The sequence below is a fragment of the Bacillus rossius genome, chromosome 11, assembly GCF_032445375.1.
Source record: "Bacillus rossius redtenbacheri isolate Brsri chromosome 11, Brsri_v3, whole genome shotgun sequence".
Lineage (NCBI taxonomy): Eukaryota > Metazoa > Arthropoda > Insecta > Phasmatodea > Bacillidae > Bacillus > Bacillus rossius.
This window is the reverse complement of record NC_086338.1, coordinates 15,159,934-15,173,163: the sequence shown is the minus strand read 5'-3', so window position 1 is coordinate 15,173,163 and position 13,230 is coordinate 15,159,934. Positions and strand designations below refer to the sequence as shown.

The window sequence follows — 13,230 nt, the reverse complement described above, 5'->3', positions numbered from 1 at the left end:
ATCGGTGCCTAGGACCTATTACCTCGACAATTTTGACCACAAACCTATATGTGGTGGCTTCTATGCCGAAAAGATTCAACCTACGATGCATCCTGATACATACCTACTTGGTGGAGAAGATTCTCAAATGAAGAATTGTTCGATCCAATGTCAAATGGCTCGGCTTCCTTCCTCGCTTTAATTCGTGGGTTGCAGATGCAGAATTCTAGCAATGCAAGTAATTTCCTAGTTGTTCTTGTAGCAATATGTAATAAATTTTTATTAGTATTTTGTTGTTTTATTTCTCGAACCTGCGATTCTTTTGGTAATTTTTATATATTTTTTTGCATCAGTCTAGGATCGTACCAAGAATTGTAATCAATCGAATCAATCATTTTGACCTGATTTTTTTATTAATTTGGGAATATTTTCCCAACTTTCTAGCTAAAAATCACAAAATTTCAAGTTTGTGGCCAAGTTGCTAAAATGGTGGCCAAGACGGCCAATAAGTTGGTGGATATCGCGACAGTTGACTGTCTGTAAATAAATAATGGCTGTACTCTAGCTGGATAAAATTACACTACTATGACGACAGCACCCTCTAGCAGAAAAATAAAAGAAAGAGGACCCAAAATGACGGCCTCCTGCAGACAAAAACAAGATGGCCACCGTGATACTGGCCGATGTACTATATTCCTTGGTGGAAGGTCAGTCTGCCTATGGCTTCCATGGAAGAAGGATCCATCGCCATTTTTAATCGAATGACCTTACTGTGTTCAAACCAAGGACTCCATGGCATAATAATGTTTATTTTATTAAAAGTTTTATTATGTAACTTTTTATAAATTTTAAATTTTTTCCACTGGTTTTTCCTGACGAAAACTACTGATTTTCAAGATGGCGGCCTTAACAAAAATGTAATGGTGATGTAATATTTTTCAAAATGGGGATGCGAGTATTTTATATTAAATTTTAATTAATACAAATATTTATATATATTTTTTATTTTCCCATTAAAATGGACAATAATTATGGATTGTCAAAATGGTGACCGTAACGAAAATGTCAACATTATCGAGTGGGGCATTTGATACCAATATGGCGGGAATTTAAAATGGCGGGCGTAATGAAAAGTGTAATATCATAATTAAAAATGGCTGAATCGAAGATTTAGGGATACAAGATAGCCGCCGGGGTCAACGACCAAGGTCAAGGTCATCCAATATGGCCGCCGTGATGTCACAATTCAAGATTGCGGACCGGCACCACGGCTTCACAGCCTTAAACCTGTAAAAGAACATACATTTTTATACTACTATACTTTATACATATTTGAAATAAAGTATAATAAATTTTATTAAACTTCCTTCACAGGATCGAGCAGAGGTCTACAAATTCCATGGCATAACATTTTTTTTTTTTTAATTTAATTTTATTAACTTTTTTATATTTAAGATAAAAATACAACCAATGTTTCATTTTTTCAGTGGTAATCAAGGTGAAGGCCATTTCAGATGGTGGCAGTCGGTGGACGTCTTTGACTCGATCCACTGCTCCACACAATGGTCCAAGCTCGCGGGCCTACATTTACCTACTCGCTACTGTTTTATTATGCTTCTGGAAAGATTCATCTTGCGTAAATAGTTTATGTTTGTCTCACGGAAGCCATTATAAATTTTATATGGTATTTTCTAAAAAAAAAAAAAGCTAATTTGTAAGATTAACTTAAAAAAATTAAATAACAATAAACTTACAAAATATGTATTTTTAGAATCTCTTGCCTAAGGGGAAAAGTAAGTTATTTCCCCTTGCAATTCCATAAGTACTCCGACGTCATTGCAGACTTAAACATAAACTGTCTCATATTATGCTTCTTTACTAAAATTATGTTTTGAGCATCTTCTTAAGGACAACTCGGCCAATAATGATTAAGTTTAGCCATGAGATATAAATAACAACACAATGTAAGTAGGTACCCTAGTTGTTGATAAAAGGCTTTGGAACAATAATTATTGACAGTTGGTGTTTTTGGCAGTTATTGTTCTTATTGTTGAGTTATTTGTATGTGTTGGTCACATTTGAGGTCTAGAACTACATTATTGAAAAGGTACAGTTGTGTTATGGATTGAGTTTGGTGGAAGTGGAATATTTTGTAAGTTTGGTTTGTAAATTAAACATGATTATACGTTTTACCTGCAGTTTTGTAAGTAGATTATAGGCCCTACCTTAAAATAATGTTTTATATTTTAACAAAAACCAAATAAAAATCTTGTATTTGTAAAATAAATATTTGACTCTAAAATTATATAGGGACTGCATATTTCCATTAAATTTATTTAGGAAACTAGTCAGAGTGTTTGGTTCTTTTTATTCAAAACCAACCATCAACTGTGCCATGTCATATTTCACACTTTCACCAAAATACACAAATTACTACATCAGCTATCAAAATGCCTTATACTTAAATAACATTCAAATATTTTAATATATCAGGAATATTTTTAATTATACAATTTACCCAAATATGAGAAAATCATAAATATTTCTAAAACAGAAAATTATAAGTCAAACTATTTATTAAAAATATAAATTATGAATGAGTTTGAATTTGTTAAAACTGACCAAAATTCGTAATTATATGGAAAATTTTCAACGTGGATTAATTAAGTAAAAATTCTAGTCATAAATGAAATATGATTATTAACATGTTTTTAATTTTAAAATTTTAAAATTACATTCGATAGGTAGTTTAAGACTCAATTCATATTTATTTACATGCATTGTTAGATTTCTTCACATTTAAAATCATTACGCACTTGGTGATTGTCTATATTGATTTCCCCTAAGTACACTTTTGTATTTGACTGCTGAAGTAGAAAACTTTGGGAGACCTAAGATGTACATGAAGTTCTGCCATTCCCGATTACACCCGAACAATTCACCTTCGGCCAACTTCGGGATTTGTTTTATTTTTGCGCAGGAAAAGTCGGTGGTCGTCTCTCGGGGCGTGCGCATCTCTCTCGCGGGCTGTTGGCTGGGAGTTCCCTGCGCCCTATTGGGTAACCGAAGGCTGGCAGTGCGTGTTGGTTTTGTGTGCGTGCTGGGGGCGGCCTAGCAGCGCCAACTGCTACCGACCGCGTCCCGCGGGTGGCGGATACGGGAGCCCAGCTCGAGAGTTGCAATCTCGCTGGGGTGGCTGTGAATAACCAATAGCAGTCCGCGGACCAATGGCCGGCCTGTGGAGTCGTTATCACGGCTGTCGGGGAGAAAGGTAGCCTGAATGTAGCTCGGCGCGCGGCAGAAAGCAGCTTCGTCGGCGAAGGCACCGCAGGGGAGCTCGATGTGCCTTAGTAGCGAAGTGTAGACGAACTGCGGGCTGGAACTTGCGGAGCTGTGGACTGCCGCGCGCGCAACGGAACTGAACAGCATCGGAATTCTGAAGGAAGAGATGGCGGCGCCTTCAAGTTGGGGCCCTGTTGGAGCCAGTGGTAGCCTGGGCGGCGCGACCTTCAACCGACCCGGGAATTTGGGGGGCAAGAGGGTCCGACTCGCAAGATACTTCATTCGCCTGAACGACTTACCCCCACCCTGGCTTGAAAGGTCGTTGGCTGTTGACTGGAAGAAGGAAGATGAAGATGGCGCAATGTCAGGCTGCCTTTCGCTCCGGGAGCCAGCAGTTCGAGCCGGTTTACTGGCTCGTCTGCCCACTTCTGTCTTAACTGTGGCTGCCTGGGCAGCTGTGGCTGGGCTGACGTGAAGTCGCCCGCCCCTGGGGGCGCATGCGCCCCTGGCTAATAATAACCCAGGAGCTCCCAACTTTAAATGCGGGCCGCAAGGCCCAAGCACCCAACTCCACCAAGGTTGATTTTTCAGCCTCTCCAACTCTTCTTACATGGACCCTTCTTCCTCTTGTCCAGTAGTTACCTGCTTGCGTAATGCATGTTATTTGATCCCCGCATGAACCGGCCCAGGGTTTTCCCTGTGTCTATGCAGGTTTTACCTGGGTCACATTAGCTAGCTTTTAAGCTAGGCGACCAATGGGGCGTCAGTCATGGCGCCAATCGCAGCCATGGCTGGTCAGTAAACCCCAATAGCACACGATGCACGCGCCCTTGTCCTGCATGGTTAAAAACCCGCATGGTAGAGTGTATAGGCTTCGGCCTGAGACACACTTAGGTCCTCCCCTAACCTGGACCCTCCCCTACACACTTAGAATTAACTTAGGCTAGGAAAAAAGAAAAAATCGCGCAGGAAAAATGAATTCAAATATTGAAAGTGGTCGGTTAGGTTAGCTACATTAAAACACTTTAAAACACTATGGACGGTTGGTTAGGTTAGTATAGCTACATTAAAATAAACAGAGAAATATAAATAAACCCGAGGTTGGCCGAAGGTGAATTGTTCGGGTGTAATCGGGCAGGGACAGAACTTGATGGACATCTTGGGGTCCCCGAAAACTTGATCGAGTGTCTGCAGGGTGACCGGATGAAGCTAGTCCTTCTTGATGATCTCCGGCGGGAAGACGGGCAGCTGGAAGTTGTTCCTCCGGAGCGGGATCTCGGACAGCTGCTGGTCGATGGGGATCCTCTGGTCGTAGAGCGAGGGCGCCTGGAAGATGATGCCGCACGTGCCCACGATGCAGGCCATCGTGAACACCCACAGGAAGAACCTGTCCAGCACCATGGAGACGTACTTCCAGTCCTCCACCACCTGGGAACCACGCAACAAACTGCATTTGAACAGAGGTGTAAATCATTGTCTGGGCTCTATCGACATAATGGACTGTATAATTACTAATAATCACAAACTTCTACTGTCGCGCACGGCCGACCTACCGAAGCGAAAACAAACGAGAACGAACTGGTCACAAGATGGCGTGGGAGCAGCAGCGTCACGATTCCAACGCTGCAGGCGGGAGATTCAAATTCAACATTTACACCCGGCCTGAACAATCATTGTCACCCAAACATTTCACGATCGCATTTCTTTCGCGTTCACTACAAGTATGACACATCGTTAGACCAAATTATGTTCATGAATTCCATATAAATTATAGCTAGGGACAGGAAAATTTCGCGGGTTCAATGACCTACAGGATGAACTCCATTGATCTACGTACACTCGGTCAAACGTCACCCACTCATTGGCAGCTGTCTTGTAAAACGTCCCAACGTAGCAGCCTGTTATTCGATAAAGCTTTGGTCGGGCGTTTCTCATTGGCTCAGAGTCATCCAGGTGAGTTGTGAGCCAATGGCAGAGGCAGCACTTAGGTATAACTATTTGTATTTTAGGCTATCGCGAAATGAATTCGCGAATTTTTCCGGTCTCTAAGTATAGCGTAGTGAGCATCATGACTGTAAACGACTTTATGTTATTTTATAGAAGAATACATTCACACATGCTTGCAGCATTACTGCAGTTGTGAATGCTTAAAGGAAGAGAACGATAAAATAGTATTTTTTTCTTTTAGAAAATTATGTTGATATATGTTAGTACAAAATGGTCACTCCCCATGCAACATTAAAATTTGTTCAGTTCCTATGTGTATATATGCTAACGTTTTAATTCTTTTCAAAGCTTAAATAATAAGGTATTAAAGTTTTTTTTTTGTTATTTTGATATTTCTTTTGTAAATAAAATGGTAAAATTATTAACAATAAACACTTTAAATTAATAAAAACTAAAAATTTTCTGTAATTTATAATTTAGTAGTTCAACTTAAAACCTTGACAAATATTTACTTCGAGTCTCGCCAGAGGCGCTGGGAGCACCGCAGAGCGTTATTAAAATTTTATCTTCACTGTTATTACATAAATGTTTTATAAATTTAAAATAAAACCCATTTTTTTTCGGATAATAATTACGGATTTTCCATATGGTGTATATAAGTCATAATTTAAAATGTTGGGAAGTTCTACCGTGATAAAAACGGCAAAGTTTGGGAGTGGGGCACTCGATTCCAAGATGGCAGAAAGTTCTAGCAAACAAAATGGCGGACGTGACATCATATTTAAAAACTGCGGAATTCAAGATGGCGGTCGGAGTCAAGGTCAAGTTCAAAGTTCAAAGTGAAAGAACACGATAAAAGGTCCAGGTCAAAGGACAATTTCAAAAGTAAAGGTAAGCCAATATGAGCTCCGTGACGTCACAATCCAATATGGCGTACCCCGGCATCAGCACCTGACTCCGTACCCTGAGCCAGTAAATACTTTAATAGACTACTTTTGCTACGAATTAGTCATTTTCGGCTCGTCGGTACCTAAATATTCTTGCATCGGTAAGATAGAACTTCGTATGCCTAAAGTTCCATTTAGTTATATCTCAGTATTTTACTGTTTTTACTATCTTTTTCTTAATAAAAATTAAAACTTTCCAAAATGTTCTTTGAGATGTTAAATTAATTATTCCCGAAGAGCCAGCACGCTTGGAATATTCCACTCAAGCCACGACTGCACACGTGGAGTGGCGCAAGGGCGCCCATATGAAAGTTTGTAAGGGGGATGGGGCAGAGTTTGTAGGGGGAGGGGGGGGCAAACCATCACAAATGACAAAAAAAATGGCCAAAAATGGCCTTAAAGGACTCAAAATTTGTCCAAAATGCTCAAGAACACCTATTTTTTTTCTTCTTTGCCTGAAAGCTAGAGGGAGCCACGGACCCACCCTGCCCATAGGTATGGGCATTGGCGTAGCTGTGTTCATAAATTTGGGGGGGGACAAATAATGATTTTGATTTCATGTAAACCCATTCCCCTCTTACTAAGACTGGGGGTCCGGGGGTCCTCCACGGGAAAATTTTGATTTTAAAAGTGCAAAATAGCGCTTTTTAAGCAGTTTTTGTATCTAACCATTGGATACATCGATGTTAAAATTATTATTGTTTCCTTATGATAAAATTTGAGAGTGAAGAAATTACAAATAAAGTTGGGCAGAATAATATTATAAAATAAAAAATATCACGGTCTAGAAAGTTGGTGGGGACAGTCCCCTCCACCCAAAAAGTTCAGGGGGACACGTCCCCCCTGTCCCCCCCGGTTCCTACGCCCCTGGGTATGGGCGCCCTTGGAGTGGCGCGAGAAGCGAGTATACCTCGTTGTCCTTGTCGGCGTCCTTGATGTGCTGGGCGATGAAGCGGACCCCCTGCAGAGCGGACAGCACGTCGGGCGACAGCTGCCGAGGAAGAGTGTTGTCCGAGTCCGTCACTGCGCAGCCACCCGCGCGGTCACAACAACCAACCGTGCGTCACTTTTGGTCACATCACAAATGAGCGTAAAGAAAAACATCCCGCTATTCAATTTAATTTTTTCACAGGGACATGCATTTCAAATTTAGGTGGTCATATTACACCAATTTCTCCTGATAAGCATGCTTCGAGGTTGTTATTAAATTCAAAATATAACTGAAAACAAATGCGTTTTTTTCTTCTGAGCTCTTTTTTTTGCATTTAAACAGGTAAGTTAAAGTTTCTTTCAAATATACAGCAGTAAAACATCACGTGTTCAACAAGGAGACACAAGTATTTATAAATAATGACAATAATTTATTCATGTTGAACACGATGTCAATCCAAGGAAAGTTGATGCAAAATTAATGAAAAGTTATGAAAAACATTTGTCATATTGTAATTAAATCTTTTAAATTATTCATTTCCGATTCCAGGCACGAAATTTATTTTCCTGAATTTTTTATGTATTGATTTTTAAACCTATTAACTTTAATTTGTTAATCACACACCACTTAACTGACATGAAAGAATATATATATCCATCTTGAAACCGTATAAATTGTGCTAGTCAAAATTTAATTTCGAGTTGTGTGTTTTACAGTGATAAAATAATAATAAATATATATCATTACTGCATTGTTTAATGAACAACCTTCCCCTGGCTTCTAACAAAAATGTGCTATCAAAGTTAGTGTTAAACATTTTCAACCAAATGATTTTCCTCTGAGTTTTTCAAGATAATATCGTCTAAAATAGCTAGTTGTTAAGTGGGTATAGGAACTACAAGGTTATGTTTTATATTATTGTAAATTGTCAGTTACTCAGTTACTATCATCAGAATGAATATTATTTTCAACCATTCTTCTGTAGAAATTAATAATTGATATTATTTAATGGTTAGACATGAACTCATATATTAAATCAAGCCATATAACATGAGTAACACCTACATACAATTATAGGTAAATAGTTTACAGGGTAAAATACATATAGGCCTACACTAGTTCTACCATGTTGCAAATATGATTTTTTATGGTGATTTAATGGATTGAAACTGAGAAATGTACTGTAAAATGTAAGTCAAATCTAAATCAACCTCGTTAAAAAATATAATTTAAACACTCTGTTAAACTATTGAAGTGACATCATCTAAGTGAATATGTAAAGCTTTGTAAACACATTGTCTTTAGAATAAATATTTAGAATAACAATTCAATGCCAGATTCAATCAGGAAAAAAAATTTTAAAATAATGTAAAATTCCATCCAAACATCAGCAAGTATCCTCCCTACACTGGAGCTACAGAAGTTGGGTAGGTCTTCACTGGTGTGCAACTCGAAACTTGGAACAGGGGCGCAAATCTGTGGTATTTGCAAGGGTGCCCCTTGAAAAAAGGCCTCTTTTTAGGGGGAAAGGGGGGTGTGAGTGTATGAGAGTTTTGCGCGTGTGTTTTAACCAAAAAAACATGTCATTTCTGGACAGAGTGCTTGTTTATTGTAAGCTGTCCATATCTTGGCCTTTATGCATGCGATAAGCAGAAAAAAATTGAAATATGAAGTAAGTTTTCCATGAAGCATTGTTTTGAGTGTTCCACAAGCTAGGCCCCCTCAGTGAAGGGCTTCTTATCCCCAGGAGGGGGGAGATCCCTGACCCCCCAGCAATGGCGGCTTCAGGAGGGAGGGGCTATCGCACAAAGAAAGGTCGTAGTTGCAAAAAAATGAAAGTGGTCAGTAGTATAGGATAGCCGGTCCGAGATCTGGGTTCTGGGTGTGGTGGTGGTGTCGGTGTCCGCCATCTTGGATTTGTGACGTCACGGCGGCAAAAATTCCTCAAAATTCCTCAAAAATAACTCAAAATGACTCAAAATTTCCCGTTTTGAGGAAAAATTTCCTGTTTTCGAGGGAAAAATTCCCGTTTCGAGGGAAAATTTCCCGTTTTAGTCCTTAAAAATCCCAGTGGCTGAAAATTCCTAATACTGGCTTAAGCATCCTTAACTCAAGCCTCAGTTAAGCCATTTCTAGGAATAAGGATATCATGGCAGCCATATTGGATTCTGTCGTCACGGCGGCCATCTTGGATGAGCGTAACGGGACACAGCGTAACAGGACAAGTAGATCACGGCGCCCATATTGGATCCGCCATCTTTAAATCGAGCGCCCCACTCATTATGATGAAATTTTCGTCTCTTTCACCATATTGATTTTTTTTCTGTTCCACTGGAGGTCGCCATCTTGGATGAGCGTAACGGGACGCATCGTAACGGGACACAGCGTAACGGGACGAGTATATCATGGTGGCCATTTTGGATCTGCCATTTTGGATGACGTCATTGTGTTCTCGAACATTCCGACGATGTGTTTTCCGCCATTTTGGGTGATGACGTCACCGTTGCAATTATCGTTATGATCGCCCATCTTGAAATTTGGACGCCATCTTGAAAATCTTCAATTATTATCCGATTTTAATGAAAAAAATTCCAAAATCCATCAAAAAATTAACTTATTCGAATTCTGATTGATTATATCGATCACCGTCCTCGGTTCGAACCCGATGAGTGCAAAAAAAACTAAAAATGACGACAGGCTCCTTCCTCAATGGTGGATGCAGGCAGACTGACTCCTACCACTTTTTTTCAAAGCATATATATCGTCACCTAGTTTGACGTCATGTCCGCCATCTTGTCTTCATCCGCTGGAGATCACCATCTTGTTTTCGTCAGCTAGAGTGTGCTGATACCATGTTAGTATAATTATCTGGTCACCACACCTTTGACCTTGACCTTGAACCTTGACCTTGAACTTTGACCTTGACCTTGAACTTTGACCTTGAAATTTGACCTTGACCTCGAAATTTGACCTTGACCTTGAACTATGACCTTGACCTTGAACTTTGACCTTGACCTTGAAATTTGACCTTGACCTCGAAATTTGACCTTGACCTTGAAATTTGACCTTGACCTTGAAATTTGACCTTGACCTTGAAATTTGACCTTGACCTTGAAATTTGCCCTTAACCTTGAAATTTGCCCTTGACCTTGAAATTTGACCTTGACCTTGAAATTTGACTTTGTCCTTGTCGACCATCATGGATCCGACATTTTATGTTCAGTACATGCTACCAGGAGCCACCACCTGCCGGAGTACGTCATCTTGTGTGTACCTACTTGTATTATAGAGTACATTTCCATCTGGATAATTTTATTCTAACCCGCTACAGTGCAGTAATAATTTATTATTGCTGTGGCACCCGACATCTTGTCATTTGGCCGCCATCTTGTAAATCCGTAATTATTTAGCCAGAAATTCGGGAAAAATTCCAAAATTCATTAAATAAATCACTCATTAATTTACATATTGATTCGATCGATTCCCGTCCTCGGTTCGATACCCGATCGTTGAAATAATGTTTAATTTTATGTAAAAAATAATAATTTCAATAAACCATGTTCATCATTCGTAAAGAGACTCTAAATCCTCTACGACCACCATCCTATCAGACATCAAGACCACCATATTGGAAATTCGTAATTGTAATGCTAGAGATTCGGGAAAAAGTTCAAAATTCATTAAATAAATTTGTAATCTATATACTGATTGATTAGATCGACTAAGAACCTTGGTTCGATCCCTGACCGATACAAAACAACTTTAATTTTAAAAAAGTACCAGAAAAGTGTAAGGTTCGAGAAATAAAACACCTCAAAATCTTTTACAAACATAATATTTATTACACAATTTCTATTCTACTACAGAATCACTTGCAAAAGCCAGCAATCTTATAAACATTTAGCCCTGCATAGACGTACAACGACTACTTCTTAGCTCCAAATGCTCCAAACGGCCTCCAAATGGCTCCAACAGCTCCAACAGCCTCCAAATGCTTAACACAGCTCCAAATGGCTCCAAATGCTCCAAACGGCCTCCAAATGCTTGACAGCTCCAAATGCTTCAAAAGGCTCCAAATGCTCCAAATGACTCCAAAAGGCTCCAAAAGCTCCAACAGCTCCAAAAAAGGCTCCAAATGCTCCAACAGCCTCCAATGCATAACACAGCTCCAAATGGCTCCAAATGCTCCAAACGGCCTCCAAATGGCTCCAACAGCCTCCAAATGCTTAACACAGCTACAAATGGCTCCAAATGCTTGACAGCTCCAAATGCATAACACAGCTCCAATGGCTCCAAATGCTCCAAACGGCCTCCAAATGCTTGACAGCTCCAAATGTCTCCAGCAGCTCCAAATGCTCCAACAGCTCCAAAAAAAGGCTCCAAATGCTCCAACAGCCTCCAAATGCTAAACACAGCTCCAAATGGCTCCAAATGCTTGGCAGCTCCAAATGCTTCAAAAGGCTCCAAATGCTCCAAATGGCTCCAACAGCTCCAAAAGGCTCCAAATGCTTCAAAAGGCTCCAATTGCTCCAAGAGCTCCATCTTCAATTGGTTCCAACTGATTCCAATTACTTTTATCGAACTTGGCATGATTACTAACATGTCTTTATCAGTATACATTTTGACTGGCAGTGGTAACGTATTTTGCACCTTTAAGTTATAAGTTTTATTTAGAAATCAGATTTCGATAAATGGTAGATACTATTTGGAAAGAAAATATATTAATTTATCTTCAAGTTTATACACATACATTTAATTTAAGCCATTATTGTATGTAGCCAGCTTCCCTCAGTTCTTTGAGTATGAAGGATATTTCTTTAATGTTCGAATAGTTTCCTGCACAAAGCGATCCATGTAGTAGTCGTAGCCTGTCAACCAATATGTTAGGATCTTCCCATGAGGTATAATCAATCTCTTCTGCTGCGTTCATCATCCTTGCATGTTTATAATAAATATTATCTCTGGTGTCTATCGTTTTAACACCAACCACAAGGTCACTTTCGTCATCATGCCAGTGATTATCACAAGCTTGATCAGGATAATTTATTTTATTACGTCGTTTCCATCGTTTTGGTCTCAAACCACCATCACAGTCTTCGCTCTTGCATGCTTTTGGTGCTTCAGTACAGTACTCAATCATGTCAGCCTCAGATGTGTCACCACAATCTTCAATCATGCCAGCTTCTGATGTGTCACCACAGTCTTCAATCATGTCAGCACCACAAACTTGATCAGGATAATTTATTTTATTACGTCGTTTCCATCGTTTTGGTCTCAGACTGCCATCACTGTCTTCGATCTTGCCTGCTTTAGGTGCTTCAGTACAGTACTCAATCATGTCAGCCTCAGATGTGTCACCACAATCTTCAATCATGCCAGCCTCAGATGATTCATCAAAGTCTTCGACCTTGTGAGCTTCAGGTGGTTCTCCATCTTTCACATTTTCATGGAGACGACTAGATATTGGAGTAAATATATTTTCATTTCTAATGTGGTTACAACTTCCTTCGTTTGTTTTAAATTTTAAATTATTATCTTGATCTAGATCAGTAATTTTAGCATTAGCTTTTTCGTCTTCGTTCCTCTTTCGCGATGTTGTAGCCCAGTCTTCGTTATCTTTATTCATCTTAATTGTACAGATCTTGTAATGTCTATCCAAGTAATATCTTCTACCAAAGGATTTCTGACACTGACTGCAATGAAATGGTTTTTGACAAGGACCCAAATTACACTCGCTTCTCTCATGCCGTTTAGCATTCTTTCTCAAGGTAAACACCTTGCTACAGTATCTACAGTGATGACGTTTCGATACAGCAACTAATCCCGAATCAGGATTCATATTAGTTACTGAGACTAATGCCAGACGCAAACTAAGAGTTTTAAATTAGATATATTACTTAAATAGAATTTTTTAATTATTTCATCAGCGAGAATTAATTTATCTCATTCAAAGGTATTTGTTGCAAGTAGTTCTGCTTTTCAACAACAGATGTCGCCACATGTTACTTGCAGGTAAATAATATTTAATTATTTTATGCGGGATGCGGGATGCTCACTAAGATCACAATAGATCGATGGCTTCGCTAGACTCCAAGGAAAAGGATGTTTGTTCTTCCAGTCAGTGTTTCACAGATTTCTCAAAGC

General features: G+C 39.4%; 1 protein-coding gene across 1 annotated transcript in view; it reads right to left on the bottom strand.

The window, feature by feature from the left end:
* Positions 1–2,327: 2,327 nt before the first annotated feature.
* Positions 2,328–13,230, bottom strand: part of LOC134536675 (acetylcholine receptor subunit beta-like 2) — a 48,253-nt gene continuing 37,350 nt past the window's right edge. The window contains exons 10-11 of the mRNA XM_063376512.1: positions 7,066–7,178; positions 2,328–4,689 (exon numbers count right to left, since the gene is read on the bottom strand). Coding sequence (XP_063232582.1) covers positions 4,471–4,689; positions 7,066–7,178 — 332 coding nt within the window. The 3' untranslated portion in view covers positions 2,328–4,470. The remainder of the gene's footprint in view (positions 4,690–7,065; positions 7,179–13,230) is intronic.